General features: G+C 47.3%; 1 protein-coding gene across 1 annotated transcript in view; it reads right to left on the minus strand.

Annotated features, from left to right (window-relative positions):
* The window catches only part of LOC145358007 (uncharacterized), a 79,471-nt gene that overhangs the window by 54,986 nt on the left and 6,727 nt on the right, over positions 1–17,758 (minus strand). The window contains exons 2-8 of the mRNA XM_080211684.1: positions 17,199–17,279; positions 14,916–14,960; positions 13,145–13,189; positions 10,397–10,450; positions 9,787–9,840; positions 7,096–7,149; positions 6,361–6,405 (exon numbers count right to left, since the gene is read on the minus strand). Coding sequence (XP_080067810.1) covers positions 6,361–6,405; positions 7,096–7,149; positions 9,787–9,840; positions 10,397–10,450; positions 13,145–13,189; positions 14,916–14,960; positions 17,199–17,240 — 339 coding nt within the window. The 5' untranslated portion in view covers positions 17,241–17,279. The remainder of the gene's footprint in view (positions 1–6,360; positions 6,406–7,095; positions 7,150–9,786; positions 9,841–10,396; positions 10,451–13,144; positions 13,190–14,915; positions 14,961–17,198; positions 17,280–17,758) is intronic.

The raw sequence follows: 17,758 nt of genomic DNA on the forward strand, positions 1-17,758 counted from the left end.
AAACTCTTCAACATAGTCATTCTCAGGCAGGGGGCCTGGTCATCCACAGATCATCCTGAGTGGGGGTCAAAATTGGAGTGCCAGAGGTTCATTATCTATCTGGGGACGGAATATACCCACAATCCACCTCAACGGTGCTCCTGATGCCAAGTGCAGTTTGTGACAGGCACATTTCTCTGAGGGGGTGACGTCCCCCTCCACCACATGTGACAGACCCTCCTGCTCCAGCATCAGCAACACCGCATTGAGATTTTGGTGTTTTGAGTAGGAGCCACTTTTTTTTTTAAAACTGAAACTCAGGGTAATCAGTAGCCCTTTAATAACTGCTGCTACACGATTCCCCACACCCAGCTTCTCAGCCTGCTCTCAGTTCCCATCTCATTTTCCTATTCGTAAATTGAGTTTGTGTCTTTATATGCCCTTTTTGTGAACACGACTCCCACTCACCCGATGAAGGAGCAGTGTTCCGAAAGCTAGTGGCTCGTGCGACCAAATAAACCTGTTGGACTTTAACCTGGTGTTGTGAGACTTCTTACTGTATTTTCCTTTAGGGTCAGCTGGTTACCCCTTGATCAACACCCAATGTCTCACTGTGCCCGGACCAGACCATGTAGTTACCCCATAAACTGACATGAAAATAGTAACAGCTCTCTGTGGAGAAACAGCCCACCAATGCTCATTCAATATGGTCAATCTTTTATGAATCTTTGATTGTGACACGAATACCACAATAGACACTAATTTATAGTATGGCCAATCAACCTAATCTTTGGACTGTGGGAGGAAACTGAAGCACCCAGAAGAAACCCACACAGACACGAGGAGAATGTGCAAACTCCACACAGACACTGACCCGAGCTGGGAATCAAACCCAGGTCCCTGGAGCTGTGAAGCAGCAGTTTTAATCACTGTGCCGCCCAAAAAGGAGAACAACAGTGTGGGGTCCCTTTAAAAGCTGGTTTGGTATTCGGGGCTTGAATGTTTAAATACAAGGCACACAGGGTACAAAGAGTGCAACATTGTTGTACCAAAAGCCAGACAATGGGGTTGCCTTGGAAACAGGCTCTGCAGGTTTTTGCACTTTGTTAGCCTATGAGTTTGAAGAAAACACTCAGCTAAAGGGAACCTATCAGATTTGAATTTACTGTTTTTTTTTCAACCTCAGACCAATCCAGTAACAGGAATGGATAGATCATCCGGAATATAAACAGGAACTCAGCTACCTGTCTTCAGTGACTACCGTTCAGTTAGTGAGAACATCTCTCAAGTCAGGGCCAGAGTCAGATTAACTGAAGCAGTTAAAGGCATTTCAGGGCAGGTAGATCAACTGGAGCAGTTAGTTTTCAACTCTGTTAGCTTCAGACAAGTCTTAGGATAACTCACCCTCTAATCAGCAAAAAGTACCAAATTAGACAGCGCATACAGACACCTACCGAAGAACTCCAAAAACTTTCCGAACACTATCACACCTGGTTGCATAACTTCTCTGAGACTGACTAAAATTCTGTTATTACTGTTTTGGTAATGAATGGTCCATGTGTTTATCTGAACAGAATTTGAGTCGAGCCATCCTTTAATTAAAATGTTACTGGTTTAGTTAAAGTTCCTGGTTGATTAAAATAAATAGTTTATTAATTATTCAGTTAAAGCAAGTGTCAGGTCTTTATATTAATGAATGTTAACGTAGAACAGTTTACACCTTCCCAAACTCTTTACCAGATTCCAAAGCGAGGGAAAGAGGATTAACGTCTGTTTCAAAACACCATCTCCCACATCAGTGAATTAAACCCAATGATTAAACTATCTAATAATCAAGCTGCTTTACCTGCTTTTGAGGACCAAGTTGTCTTAAAATCTCCACAAATCAGATTTGGATTCTGCACAGATTAAATTAATAAGTAACATGGAGCGCGGGAATTGAGGAATTAGATCTAGCTTTAAGTTATATTTTGTGGGTGTCAGGAATAAGCTTCAGTTTAATTTATATTTCTGTAGGACTGCAAACGTGGTCCCAATATTTAAGAAGGGTAGCAAGGATAACCCGGGTAATTATAGGCCAGTGAGCTTGACGTCCATGGTAGGGAAATTGTTGGAGAAGATTCTTAGAGATAGGATCTATACACTTTAGAACTGAATAGTCCCATTAGCGATAGACAGCATAGTTTTGTACAAGGGAGGTCATGCCTCATAAATTTGATTGAGTTTTTTGAGGAGGTGACAAAATGATTGATGAGGGAAGGGTTGTGAATGTTGTCTGTATGGATTTTAGTAAAGCGTTTGACAAGGTCCCTTATGGCAGGCTGGTGCAAAAGGTTAAATCTCACAGGATAAAAGGTGAACTAGCTAGCTGGGTACAGATCTGGCTATAGAAGACTGAGATTAGCAATGGAGGGGTCTTTTTGTAATTGGAGGTCTGTGACTAGTGGTGTTAATAGAACATAGAACAGTACAGCACAGTACAGGCTTTTTGGCCCTCGATGTTGTGCCAAGCTATGTCCGAACCCAAGATCAAGCTATCCCACTCCCTATCATTCTGGAGTGCTCCATGTGCCTACCCAATAACCGCTTGAAAGTTCCTAAAGTGTCCGACTCCACTATCACAGCAGGCAGTCTATTCCACACCCCAACCACTCTCTGAGTAAAGAATCTACCTCGGACATCCCTCCTATATCTCCCACCATGAACCTTATATTCCGCAGGGCTCTGTACTGGGACATATATAAATGATTTGGAAGAAGGTGTAACCGGTGTGATCAGTAAGTTTGCAGACGACACAAAGATTGCTAGAGTTGCGGATAATGATGAACATTGTCAGAAAATACAGCAGTATATAGATAGGCTGGAAAATTGGGCGGAGAAATGGTGGATGGAATTTAATCCAGATAAATGCAAAGTGATGCACTTTGGTAGATCTAATGCAGGGGAGAGCTATACAATAAATGGTAGAACCATCAGGAGTATAGACACACAGAGGGACCTCGGTGTGCAGGTCCACAGATCCTTAAAAGTGGCAGCACAGGTGGAGAAGGTGGTAAAGAAGGCATATGTTATGTTTGCCTTTATTGGACAGGGCATAGAGTATAAAAGTTGGCATATGATTTGCAGTCATATAGAACGTTGGTTAGGTCACATCTGGAATACTGTGTCCATTTCTGGGTGCCACACTACCAGAAGGACGTGGCGGTTTTGGAGAGAGTGCAGAAAAGGTTTACCAGGATGTTGTCTGGTATGGAGGGTATTAGCTATGAGGAGAGATTGGGTAAACTAGGATTGTTTTCTCTGGAAAGACAGAGAATAAGGGGCGACCTAATAGAGGTATATAAAATTATGAAGGGCATAGATAAGGTGAACAGTGGGAAACTTTTCCCCAGGTCAGAAATGACAAGCACAAGGGGTCACAAGTTCAAGGTGAGGGGGGCAAGGTCCAATACAGATATGCGAGGGGCGTATTTTATACAGAGGGTGCTGGGGGCCTAGAATGCACTGCCAAGTAAGGTGTTGAGGCAGACGCGCTAGGATCATTCAAGACTTATCTAGATAGCCACATGAATAGACTAGGAATAGAGAGATACAAATGGATGGTCCAGTTAGGAACAGTGCAGACTTGGAGGGCCGAAGGGCCTGTCCCTGTGTTGTATTGTTCTTTGTTCCGTATTTGTGTGTTAGGAACACAGGGAGTTGATTTTGATTTCACTTTAAAATATTCCTGCATTTTTATGAGGTTTTACAGCACTGATAGTAGGAAAACCTATATTACCAAGGAACAAGGAGCCCATAGAGACAGAAGTGTTTTTTGTTCAGTTGGTGATGATGCTGTAAGGTGAAAGGAGCAGTTTAAATCTCTGTCTCTCGTTGGACAATACTACCAGGCTGCTGAGGAAAATAAGTCAAAGAATCTTAGTCAAAGGGTTTCTCTAAAGTTAGTGGAATGGTGAACATCGACTGAGTTCTGGATCTTAAGGGAGATACCAAATTGTTAGCAGTCTACTGGGAGAGGGAACTGCACGTTCAAAAAAAAAGAGAAAGATCCCAAGGAAACCCTTAAGTTAAGTCAAAGGAAAAGAACAGGAATCCGGAAACATAAGAACATAAGAAATAGGAGCAGGAGGAGGCCATCTAGCCATTCGAGCCTGCCCCGCCATTCAATAAGATCATGGCTGATCTGAAGTGGATCAGTTCCACTTTCCCGCTTTCTCCCCATAACCCTTAATTCCCCTGTGTGAAAAGGTCCTGTTCAGTAAAGTGAAGGGTGAGGAGCAAAGGAAGGCTCCAAGTTTCAACTCAGAAAACTAAAGGAAGACGACTTAAAGTAAAATAGGCCTGTGAAGCAGTGATGTTCTGTGGGTACATCTGAATACCTGAGAAAGTGTGTGAAAGGGGAAGCTGGAATGTACATGGAGATCTAGGGGAGAGAATGAAACCCTGGAGGTGGATCCTTATGGACGGTGCCTGAGAAAAAGTGTTGTTTGGGAGAGACTAAAGCGAATGCTTTGAGTGTTGAAATCGGAAACCCTTGTGTGAAAGACAGAGCTCCAGTGAGTCCAGTTAGCTCACAGAGTGGGAAGCAGGGAGGTGGTGAGACATCCAGAGCAGTTGTTTAGGGTGGCACCTGCCACTGGATTTCAGAGTGTAGTGTGCCTGATCACATTTCACCCATTGATTTGCCAGACTGTGTACTGACTGTGAATACGAGAGTATAAGAGAGATTTTGAAGCTTTTGTTACCATTATAAATCTGTACAAATCTGTGAAGGTATAGTCGGGGTGAGAGAGGAAGTTACTATGGTTAATGTTTTCTTGTTGAGTAAATGTTTTAATGTTTTGTTAAAAGTACATCAACAGTCTCTGTTCAGCAACTTCTCGCTAAATCGAATAAAAGTTAGCATCTATCAGGCTGGTTTCCACACTGGGATCGGACTTGTCTGATCGTATCAGCTGGGATTGTAACAAGCACAAGAATGACCGCATAGATTTTTGACAATGTCATTTCCGTGTCCACACACTGACCTACACTTACGGGGAGCATGCAGGGAGGTGAGACTTGGCCCTTGGTGGTTGACTCTTAAATGCCCTCAGGTACAGGCAATAAATGCTGGCCCAATCAGTGGTGATCCCATGTACAGATAAAAAACAAGCTACATTGTCCTCTCTCTCAGTGACTGGCTGATGCAGGGAGATGTTTGCTGTGGGTCAGATGATGATACTTTTCCTCCAGAGGTTGTGCTTATGGTCTGGATGACTTGGGCACATAAGACAGATTTACACTTGAGGGAACACATCTGAACACAGGAACTAGGATGGGGAGTAGGCCTCTTGGCCCTCAAGCCTGCTCCACTATTCAATAAGCTCATGACTGACCTGATCGTATCCTTAATTTCACATTCCCGCCTACCCCCGATAAACATTCACCTATTGCAAAGGGGCAAATCTTTGCCCACTCACCTAATCCTTTTGTAGCCTCTTTATGTTCTCTTCAGAATTTATTTTCTTCCCTATCTTTGCAGCATCAGTAAATTTAACAACCCTACCTTCAATCCTTTCATCCAAATCATTTATATAAGTTGTGAACAGTTCAGATCCCAGCACTGATGTTATCCAAGTGCTATAATAGCCTTCATAATAGCTTCTAGCATTTTCCATATGACGGATGTTAGTCTAACTGGCCTGTAGTTTCCTGCTTTCTGTCTTTCTCCCTTTTTAAATGATGGAGTTACATTGGCTATTTTCCAATCTAATGGAACCTTCCCCAAACTAATGTATTTGGAAAATTAAAAGCAACTCATCAACTATCTTACTAACTATCTATTTTCAGAGTCTCAGGTGAAATCTATCAGGACCCAGGGATCCGTGCTGTCAATTCATTCTCTGGTTAGTAAAATCAGTGACTCACGCTGAGGTGAGACCCCACAGCCACTGGCAGACCCCCAGCATCCTGACCCAGGTTGTCCATCTCCTTGGGCAGTCAGTGTTAACAAGGCGTCTGACTCTGAGTGAACGTCACTGCAGAAACCAACCTGCATCTCAACATCTAGGAGACTGGGTTAAACTTCACACCCAACTGACAGTCAAAAGCAGAAAAAAAATCTGGCTTGGGATGATACATATGAATTGTGAAATATTTGCAAGAAGTACTATCTAAACTGTCTTTCATCAGCTGTATGGTCCGTCTCTTTGTCTCTACCCAAGCCCTTTACCCTCTCCACCCCTAATCCAATTTAACAAACCACTGAAGCTACCTGGTTTCCCCACAGTTGGCCCATTTGTACAAGTTAGGTCTCATTTCTGCTTTTCCTAATAACTTACCTTCTCTAATCGATTCTTATCGGTCTAGTCAGTGAATTCCAGAACAAGGCATACTCACCGTGGGGCCTGCTGGGCCTTGGAGGCCTGGGAGACCGGGTGGGCCCTGCAATGAGAAGCAGAATGTCAGAGTGGAGGAGGCTGGCTGTGAAATGATGGCAGTGTAGAGGCAGACAGAGGGCAGTCTGGATAATGGGAGGACAACGGAATTAGAGGCTCATGCAACTCGAGGTCAAATAGTCTGGTTGAACCTGAAAAGGAATTGGCATCAATAACTCTCACATTGAGTCCCAAAAGTAGGTCAGGCAGAGAGTTGAGAAAATGCCTGGTCAAGTAGATGAGACTGGAATGGTGTTAGATCAATTACTAACCCATTTGCACTGAGATTCTGGTTGCTGCATTGGGTCTGATGAGATACTGCCTGTTTCAGACCAACGCCACTGGCTATATATAACTCGGGGTTGATTCTGTGATGTTTGTAGGGTTGAGGTACCATTGGGTTAAGCATTCTCTGCCCACTTGCAGCAGGCATGAAACAGCCTGGCCAACACAGGGTCACTGGAGATGGTTCAAAAACATGACCACCACTCCCTTTTCACTTTGAACAGGAGCAGGAAAGCATCTCCTGGACTTTTAAAACAAAATACACGTGAGACAGAAAGGAAGACAGATATTATGAGGGGGGAAGGTGACAGGAAAATCGATATAATTAAAAGCAAAGTTGGCCTGGACAATGACACTGGTCCTGAGTTTGTCGATACAGATGGTGGATATTTACTGATGTTCTTGTTCTTACCGACTCGCCTTTCTCTCCAGGTGGACCTGAGTAACCTTTCTCTCCTTTCAGCCCCTGAAAGAAACATTAAAAATAAATTCATGGGGGTATCTTTCACAAGATACAAGAATAAATGAATTCTACTGAAAAAACTTAACCCTAACCCGAAGGCAGGTCACACTGCAAGGACTGAAGGAAGGAAGTTGTGGGGTGGGGGGGGCTTGATCTTTTTCTATGTAAACATTCATAGTTGCTGAGATACTGTCGTACGTCAGCTTGGGAACAGACCAAAACACAATCGTTTTAGTGATCACAGAACAACAAGTTGCTGACATTAACAAGGCTGTAACAGATGATAGATATCACCTCAACACTTCTCAATAAGAGGTGAGCGTGTTTTGAAACTGTTCGTGCCTTTCTCGCTTAGACCGATTCTGACTTCCCAACTTTGGTGCCACTCGTTATAAATCCTGACTGACCCCTTGTGGCAGCCAAAGACCAATCAGTCACACTGTTGCTTGTTTAAAGTTGCCACCCAGTTTGTCCTCTCTCACGCCTTTTCAGTTACTTTCAAGTATATGTGGCAAAAGGCCAATTATGGATCGAGCTACAACACATACATCCCATTCTCCAAATAAAAAGCTGGGATTACACCTAATGGTTAGGTACAGAGTAAAGCTCCCTCTACACTGTCCCCATCAAACACTCCCAGGACAGGTACAGCACAGGGTTAGATACAGAGTAAAGCTCCCTCTACACTGTCCCCCATCAAACACTCCCAGGACAGGTACAGCACAGGGTTAGATACAGAGTAAAGCTCCCTCTACACTGTCCCCCATCAAACACTCACAGGACAGGTACAGCAAGGGGTTAGATACAGAGTAAAGCTCCCTCTACACTGTCCCCATCAAACACTCCCAGGACAGGTACAGCACGGGGTTAGATACAGAGTAAAGCTCCCTCTACACTGTCCCCAACAAACACTCCCAGGGCAGGTACAGCACGGGGTTAGATACAGGGTAAAGCTCCCTCTACACTGTCCCCCCATCAAACACTCCCAGGACAGGTACAGCATGGGGTTAGATACAGAGTAAAGCTCCCTCTACACTGTCCCTATCAAACACTCCCAGGACAGGTACACCAGGGGGTTAGATACAGAGTAAAGCTCCCTCTACACTGTCCCCCATCAAACACTCCCAGGACAGGTACAGCTTGGGGTTAGATACAGGGTAAAGCTCCCTCTACACTGTCCCCAACAAACACTCCCAGGGCAGGTACAGCAAGGGGTTAGATACAGAGTAAAGCTCCCTCTACACTGTCCCCATCAAACACTCCCAGGACAGGTACAGCACAGGGTTAGATACAGAGTAAAGCTCCCTCTACACTGTCCCCCATCAAACACTCCCAGGACAGGTACAGCACAGGGTTAGATACAGAGTAAAGCTCCCTCTACACTGTCCCCATCAAACACTCCCAGGGCAGGTACAGCACGGGGTAAGATACAGAGTAAAGCTCCCTCTACACTGTCCCCAACAAACACTCCCAGGACAGGTAGAGCACGGGGTTAGAGACAGAGTAAAGCTCCCTCTACACTGTCCCTATCAAACACTCCCAGGACAGGTACACCAGGGGGTTAGATACAGAGTAAAGCTCCCTCTACACTGTCCCCCATCAAACACTCCCAGGACAGGTACAGCTTGGGGTTAGATACAGGGTAAAGCTCCCTCTACACTGTCCCCAACAAACACTCCCAGGGCAGGTACAGCACGGGGTTAGATACAGAGTAAAGCTCCCTCTACACTGTCCCAATCAAACACTCCCAGGACAGGTAGAGCACGGGGTTAGATACAGAGTAAAACTCCCTCTACACTGTCCCCATCAAACACTCCCAGGACAGGTACAGCACAGGGTTAGATACAGAGTAAAGCTCCCTCTACACTGTTCCCCCATCAAACACTCCCAGGACAGGTACAGCACAGGGTTAGATACAGAGTAAAGCTCCCTCTACACTGTCCGCCCATCAAACACTCCCAGGACAGGTACAGCATGGGGTTAGATACAGAGTAAAGCTCCCTCTACACTGTCCCCCATCAAACATTCTCAAGACAGGTACAGCACGGGGTTAGATACAGAGTAAAGCTCCCTCTACACTTTCCTTTCAATGTTAAGTGAACCCTAGATGCAGTCAACATCTATGGAAGCTCTAATCTTTTACTATTTACAATGCCAGTCCTACGTCTACTCTCTCTTCTGCAATCTAGCACCAATTTATGGTTAACATTGTGCTATATTTGTTTGCTCCATCCTATGTGATGTGGGGTGGTCTGAGTCGAGGCTGAAAGTTCGATCACTACCTCAGTCATACAAAGGGCCGGGACAGAAACACCACGAAATAGAAACTCTTGTTTCACTTGCCTCTCAGGTCACCCCCCCATGTTCTATTGTACACGTCTGACCAAGAGACAACACAACTACTCGAGCACGAGACCACCACATACTATGATGCTCACAGCTGTATTCTCCAGCCTGGGGAGGGGAGAAACACTGGATACTGACTGGGACTGATTTTCAATCTGGGATCTTCCCAGTAACACACGGTTTGCAAGTCGAACACTCTCCAACTCAAAATCACATCTCAACTGCGGAAGAATATTGAACTCCTGCCCAATTTGTGTGCTCGTTTCACAGACACTCTCCACTGCGAGGACTTACCGGGAGACCTGGCATTCCCACCGATCCCGGGTATCCGGAGGGGCCGGGAGGTCCCTAGGAGACAAACACATCACAGTGCGGTTACTCAGAGTGGCTGGACCTCACAAGGAGAGCAGCTTCTTCTGGTGGGGGAGGCTTGCAAGGCAGCTTCTGTTCTCCTTGTAGCCCCTGAGGACAAGTCTGTCCTACTGTGAATGGAGAACTCCACAGGACAGACAAGAGACGATAAAAGCAAATACTGAGGATGCTGGAACAAATCTGAAACAAAACACAGAAAACAGCAGCAGGTCTGACAGCATCTGTGGGGAGAAAATGGAGCCAACGTTTCAAGTCTGGATGACCCTTTGTCAGAGTCAAGAGACGTCTGTGCCCCCAGTGAGCTTGTTGGGATAATCCCCCTTGGGAAGCATCCTGAAAGGCTGCTCTGTTTTAGCTGCACAATGATCCTTGTTCAAATCATTAAGCATCTTTCCTGATGCTATTCCCCATTCCCGGTTATATTCCCTGCTTCCAATAGAGTGCTCCTCCATCCTGGAGTAATCCAGCTCCCTCCCGCTGACAGTAACCCCCATATATCTGATCTTAATGAGCTGTGACGGCTTGAACTCACCGGATCTCCTTTATGTCCGGTCATCCCGGGTAATCCCCGTTCTCCCTGAAGACCCTGTGGGTAAAAATATTTTTCTTTGAAAGAACGTCCTGAACTCTTTGTCAACATGAGAATCTGACGCTGGGGTTTTTGTGCTCCAAGCTCCCCCAGACAGGTTTCTGGACATATAAACCCTGCCCAGGTACCAGCTTCTCCCCCATTGTAAACTCACCCCCTGCCCTGCATTGGGAAATGTAAGGCCCTGTTACTAAGACGACACATCAAAGATGCCGCAACACTCAGTCAACAAGAGGCTGACACTCAGTGAAGGGATCAAGCCACTTAGAAAACAGCATGGATTTATGAAGGGAAATCATGTTTGATAAATCTGTTGGAATTCTTTGAAGATGTAACTGGGAGAGTTGACAAGGGGGAACCAGTCGATGTGGTATATTTAGGCTTTCAGAAAGAGATTATCATGCAATATTGAAACGCGTGGGATTGAGGGAAGTGTATTGAGATGGATAGAAAACTGGTTGGCAGAGAGGAAACAAAGAGTCGGAATTAATGGCAGGCAGTAACTAGTGGGGGAGCCACAGGATTGGTGCTGGGACCCCAGCTATTCACAATATATATTAATGATTTGGATGAGGGAACTAAATGTAACATCTCAAAGTTTGCAGATGATACCAGGTTGGGTGGGAGGGTGAACTGTGACGAGGATGCAGAGATCCTTCAGGATGATCTGGACAGGTTGGGTGAGTGGGCAAATCAATGGCAGATGCAGTGTAATTTGGATAAATGTGAGGTTATTCACTTTGGAAACAAAAACAAGATTACCACCTGAATGGGTGTAAATGGGAGAGGGGAGTGTGCAGAGGGACCTGGGTGTCCTTGTCCACCAGTTACTGAAGGTAAGCATGCAGATACAGCGGGCGGTAAAGAAGGCAAATGGTATGTTGGCCTTCATTGCGAGAGGTTTCGAGTACAGGAGCAGGGATGTGTTGTGAGGCCACACCTGGAGTATTGTGCGCAGTTTTGGTCTCCTTTTCTGAGGAAGGACGTTCTTGCTCTCGAGGGAGTGCAAAGGTTTACCAGGCTGATACCAGAGATGGTGGGACTGGTGTATGAGGAGAGATTGACTAGGTTAGGATTGTTTTCACTGGAGTTCAGACGAATGAAGGGGGGACACCTCAGAGACTTATAAAATTCTAACAGGTCTAGACAGGGTAGATGCAGGTAGAATATTCCTGGTAGTAGGGTAGTCCAGAACCAGGGAACAGTCTGAGGATTTAGGATGGAGATGAGGAGACATTTCTTCACCCAGAGAGTGGTGAGCCTGTGGAATTCATTCCCACAGGAAGTAGTTAATGCCAAAACATTGAATGTATTCAAGAGGCAACTGGATATAGCACTTGGGGTGAATGGGATCAAAGGTTATGGGGAGAAAGCAGGATTAGGCTATTGAGTTGGATGATCAGCCATGATTGTAATGAATGGTGGAACAGACACGAGGGGCCAAATGGCCTCTCCCTGCTCCTATCTTCTAGGTTTCTTCATCACCCTGGACTGAGCTGACTCTGTCTCAGGTTTCTGGTGCTGAATAATTAGGGTGGGCACCTTGCAGCACCGTGCAACTGGTCCCATCAAGACAGAGAGGTCTCATTGGGCCCAGGTTCAAAACCAGGTAAAGGAAGGGTCACCCCTCAGTGCGAGAGAGTGTGGGTACCTGCCAGCTTCCTGTAGATCTACTCCACAGCCTCTATATCAGCCGGGACTCAGTGACAGCAGGCACGGTTCTGAGTTTGATAGGGAGGGTTTCAGGTCCCTCTGAAAGAGGGTCACTCCAGGAGTTACTTCCCAAAAATCCCGTGCTGACACACGAGATGTGCAAGAGCCACCCTATTCTCGTGGTTAGAGAAGGTCACACGGTGCTGGGGGTGGGGTAGATCTGTGTCTTGGCCGATAGTTACCATGTTCTGCTCATCACCTCCTGTCTGCGGGAACTTACTGAGCACAAGTTTGCTGCTGTCTTTCTGATTTTACAAAGTGACCTCACTGTGTATAAATCACTTCAGGGTGTTGAGAGGTGGTGAATCGGGGCTGAGAGAAACAGGAGGTCTCCAACCTTACTGCATCTGCTGGATCAACAGCAAACACAGGCTCAGGGCAAGGAGGGGAGGAGGGCAAGGAGGGGAGGAGGGCAAGGAGGGGAGGAGGGCAAGGAGGGGAGGAGGGCAAGGAGGGGAGGAGGGCAAGGAGGGGAGGAGGGCGGAGGGAGAGGGGAGAGGGAGGGGGGAGAGGGAGAAGGAGAAGGGAGAGGGAGAAGGGAGAGGGAGAAGGGAGAGGGAGAAGGGAGAGGGAGAAGGGAGAGGGAGAAGAGAAAGAGAGGGAGAGAGAAGGGGAGGGAGAGAGAAGGGGAGGGAGAGAGAAGGGGAGGGAGAGAGAAGGGGAGGGAGAGAGAAGGGGAGGGAGAGAGAAGGGGAGGGAGAGAGAAGGGGAGGGAGAGAGAAGGGGAGGGAGAGAGAAGGGGAGGGAAAGATGAGGGGAGGAGAAGAGGGGCAAAGGGACAGGAGAAAAGAGGGAGGGGAAGGGAGAGAGAGGGGAGAGGAGAAGAAGGTACAAATGCCTCACAGAAAGTTGGTGAAGGAGGAGACTAGAAATAAATCTTTAGTCTGTTTCCGATGTATTCACAAAGTGAGACAATGGCTGGGATTTTCCAGTCCCGCCTGCCACTCAAAATCAAAACTTTGCTGAGTGGATACTTACAGGTAGGCCTGAGGTTCCGGGACTCCCGGGGAATCCAGGGGGGCCCTAAAGAGACAGGAACAGTTAATTAGTACTAAATTCTGCTGAAACAGGATAAATCCATAAAGTTCAGAGAACCGCACTCTCCACCTATCCTGCCACATTCAATGATTTGTGTACAGATACACCCAGCTCCCTCTGCTCCCGCACTCCCTTTACAGGAGGTTTATATTATTGTTCTTCCAACCAAAACGCATCTCCTCCGCCTTCTCCACACTGAATTTCATCTGCCATCTATCACTGATTTGAATCTTGTGTCCCAGGTGATCGGGACACCCACTCCAGGATGTAACAACTCACCGTGGGAAACAATCCTGCCCCCCTCTCTGCTCCCGCTGAGAACGATCTTAAACCTACACCGTCTGGTTACTGACACTGAACGCAGGTTCTCCTTCATTACTCTACAGTAACCCTTTGATCGTTCTCTCAGCCAGTAGAATGGGACAGATTGTGGCTGTGTGCGCGCGGGGGTGGGGTTCTCTCTGTGTGCGGGGAGTGGGGTTCTCTCTGTGTGTGGGGGGTGGGGTTCTCTGTGTGTGTGGGGGGTGGGGTTCTCTCTGTGTGTGTGGGGAGTGGGGTTCTCTCTGTGTGCGGGGAGTGGGGTTCTCTCTGTGCGTGGGGAGTGGGGTTCTCTCTGTGTGTGGGGAGTGGGGTTCTCTCTGTGTGTGGGGAGTGGGGTTCTCTCTGTGTGTGGGGGGTGGGGTTCTCTCTGTGTGTGGGGAGTGGGGTTCTCTCTGTGTGTGGGGAGTGGGGTTCTCTCTGTGTGTGGGGAGTGGGGTTCTCTCTGTGTGTGGGGAGTGGGGTTCTCTCTGTGTGTGGGGAGTGGGGTTCTCTCTGTGTGTGGGGAGTGGGGTTCTCTCTGTGTGTGCGGGGAGTGGGGTTCTCTCTCTGTGTGCGGGGAGTGGGGTTCTCTCTCTGTGTGCGGGGAGTGGGGTTCTCTCTGTGTGTGGGGAGTGGGGTTCTCTCTGTGTGTGGGGAGTGGGGTTCTCTCTGTGTGTGGGGAGTGGGGTTCTCTCTGTGTGTGGGGAGTGGGGTTCTCTCTGTGTGTGGGGGGTGGGGTTCTCTCTGTGTGTGGGGAGTGGGGTTCTCTCTGTGTGTGGGGAGTGGGGTTCTCTCTGTGTGTGGGGAGTGGGGTTCTCTCTGTGTGTGGGGAGTGGGGTTCTCTCTGTGTGTGCGGGGAGTGGGGTTCTCTCTCTGTGTGCGGGGAGTGGGGTTCTCTCTGTGTGTGGGGGGTGGGGTTCTCTCTGTGTGTGGGGAGTGGGGTTCTCTCTGTGTGCGGGGAGTGGGGTTCTCTCTGTGTGCGGGGAGTGGGGTTCTCTCTGTGTGTGTGGGGAGTGGGGTTCTCTCTGTGTGTGGGGAGTGGGGTTCTCTCTGTGTGTGGGGAGTGGGGTTCTCTCTGTGTGTGGGGGTGGGGTTCTCTCTGTGTGTGGGGGTGGGGTTCTCTGTGTGTGGGATTCTGTGTGTGTGTGCGTGGGGTGGGGTTCTCTGTGTGTGTGGGGAGTGGGGTTCTCTCTGTGTGTGGGTGTGTGGGATTCTCTGTGTGTGGGATTCTGTGTGTGTGTGTGCGTGGGGTGGGGTTCTCTGTGTGTGGGGGGGGTAGGGCTCTCTGTATGGATGAGATTTCTGGCTGTGAATTCAGCCAGTGATTGGGTGGGGATGTTCTGAGGGAGGAATTGAGTGACCAGTAGAGGGTTTGTGTAGGTTTGAGTCCAGCCTGGGCAGTAATACTTACAGGTGGTCCTGGGGGTCCAGCATATCCCCGGAGACCTGGCGAACCCTGCAGAAAGATCAGTGTTTCTTATTAGAATATTAGCCCTGTGTTGTTTCTGTGCATTTCTGTGTAACCACAAGGTGGGCAAGATGAGGAAAATCACCTTTATTAATTTATCCAGAACATTCCTACTGCCCGCTCATTAATTTTCACTGGTTTGGTTTTTACAGTTTAGTTTCTCCAGGTTATCTTTTTCCATACTTATCTTCTACATTTCTTTTAACTCAGTTCTCAGTTGCCTCTTACCCTGATTAAGTAGTCCAAGGGATAGATTTTTGACTCAGGCTCAGGAACTCTGAGTTGGCGCAGTTTCTGACCCTAAGCTGTCACTTAGAGTCATATCATCGAACCATAAGACCCCTACAATCCAGAAGGAGGCCATCTGACCCATCGAGACTGCATCAACTCTTCGACAGGGCCTCATACCCAAGCCTACCAACCTCCCCACCCCCCCACCCAAAATGTAAGAACATAAGGAATAGGAGCAGGAGTAGGCCATCCAGCCCTTCGAGCCTGCCCCACCATTCAATAAGATCATGGCTGATCTGAAGTGGATCAGTTCCACTTTCCTGCTTTCTCCCCATAACCCTTAATTCCCCCGTCTGTCAGAAACCTATCTACCCGTGACTTAAATATATTTAGCGAGGCAGCCTCCACCACTTCAATGGGCAGAGAATTCCAGAGATTCACCACCCTTTGAGTGAAGAAGTTCCTCCTCAACTCCGATCTAAACTGCCCCCCCCTTTATCTTGAGGCTGTGCCCTCTAGTCCTGCTATCCTTTCTAAGCAGGAAGAATCTCTCTACCTCTACCCTATCCATCCCCTTCATTATCCTATACGTCTCTATAAGATCCCCCCTCATCCTTCTAAACTCCAACGAGTACAGACCCAGTCTATTCAGTCTCTCTTCAGACCCCACATATTTACCCCTCTAATCCCCTAGCCCTCACATCTCAGGACTCTAAGGGACAATTTAGCATGGCCAAACACTGTACTTGTCAGAATGTTCTGGATTCCTCACCAGGTTTTCCCACAGATCTCCCAAGCCACTTATCAAAGCTTCCAAAGCCCACCTAGCCTAATGAAAATACTGTGGAATACTAAATCCAAGTCTCCCCTCAGCCTGTCAACAGTGATCCCAATGGTCAGAGGCCGCACATGAGGGGTCACATCCCAGAACCCAATTGGAAGCTTTCCCCACCCAAGGGAAGACATGTGGGCTCCTTTGTGAGAGGGAAAATTTAAATTTATGATCCTGTGACCTCAGCTTTGGCAATTCTCACACCCATTCCTGAATTTCCTGAGACTCAAAAGTCCATCCTGAAGTCCCTCCAGTCTCTCCTCTTCATTCGGAGACCGGGACCAGCCTTGTATCTCCTGCCCGTGTACACCCCACAGCGACTGGGGCTCTTACAGATTTTTTCTCAGCTATTACTGAGAAACAAGGAAAGAGGCAGGAGGAAGAGGAAAGCAGGTGAGATAATGCGACAGGCAGTGATGGCCGCAAGTTCATAACTCGGAAGTCAATGGATTTTTCAGAATATTTGAGTCAAACCACTGGAGGATTCTGTGGAAGATAAAACAAAGAATCTTCAGTTTAACACAGTGAGGATGAGAGGTGAGACAGTGAGGTGAGATCATGAAGTCAAGTCTTGTATTTCCTGAACTGCAGAAAGTTAGTGGCTGCTTTGATTGAGGGATTTGAAACAAATTGATGGGCTGGTTTGAAAGGATCATTGGTGTGGAATTTCAGGAGAAGGGGGTCATAACTTTAATATCATGAGGGGCTATTCAGAAGGGAAACAGGGAGACACTTCAATCAGAGCAGAGATTGATAAGCTTCTTGCCAACCAAGGGTATGAAGGGATATGGATGGAGTTTGGGTACAGAGGAACAATGATCTCATTGAGTAGCAGACAATGTGAGGGGTTGAATGGCCTCATCCTGTTCCAATGCAGGAAGGAGAGCGAATGGCTACGGCAAAGGATGAAGAGGGCAAAAAAGTCATGATAAGCTTGAGAGGAGAAGGGAGTATGGAGGTGAAAGACTTGTCTAAACAGCTCTTACTGGACTGTACCAGGCCCAGCAAACCTGTGCTCCCATGTGTGCTGGTCCAAACAACAAGACACATCTTCTTTCAGGTTTTTCACTCTGACCTTTCTCCCCTGTCTTGGTTAGTTTATATTCCTCTGCCTTTCTCCTTTCTATCATCAGCATTGCCTCTTTACATCACTATGTCCTTACCTGTTCTCCTTTCACACCTGTTTCACCCGGAGGTCCAGGCATCCCGGGAAGGCCTGGATATCCGCACTCCCGATGGTTCGACTAGAAAATAAAACCAAAACAAAAGGTTCTGATTATCAATAATTTTCAGTTCCTCTGCTGACACATTCCCGAGGGTCCAGAGCAGCTCGTGTCTGCGTTACTGTTCCTGATGGAACAGCAAAACACAAACATGAGGCAAGTGGAGCAGAAAGGTGCAGTATCACCTGGTCTGGCGATGCAAGCTTCCTCTCTGTATCCTTACGCCAGTTTCAAAGGAGGGGTTAAATCAATCAGACGCACATTCAATGAGAGATCCTAAGAGCAGAATTCAAGGAACTCAGAACATAATGAATAACCCAAAGAGCAGAATCTGATGTACCTGTGTTAGATACAGAGTAAAGCTCCCTCTACACTGTCCCCCATCAAACACTCCCAGGACAGGTACAGCACGGGGTTAGATACAGAGTGAAGCTCTCTCTACACTGTCCCCCCATCAAACACTCCCAGGACAGGTACAGCACGGGGTTAGATACAGAGTA

This window comes from Carcharhinus amblyrhynchos, chromosome 24, assembly GCF_965287045.1.
Source record: "Carcharhinus amblyrhynchos chromosome 24, sCarAmb.v2.hapA, whole genome shotgun sequence".
Classification (NCBI taxonomy): Eukaryota; Metazoa; Chordata; class Chondrichthyes; order Carcharhiniformes; family Carcharhinidae; genus Carcharhinus; species Carcharhinus amblyrhynchos.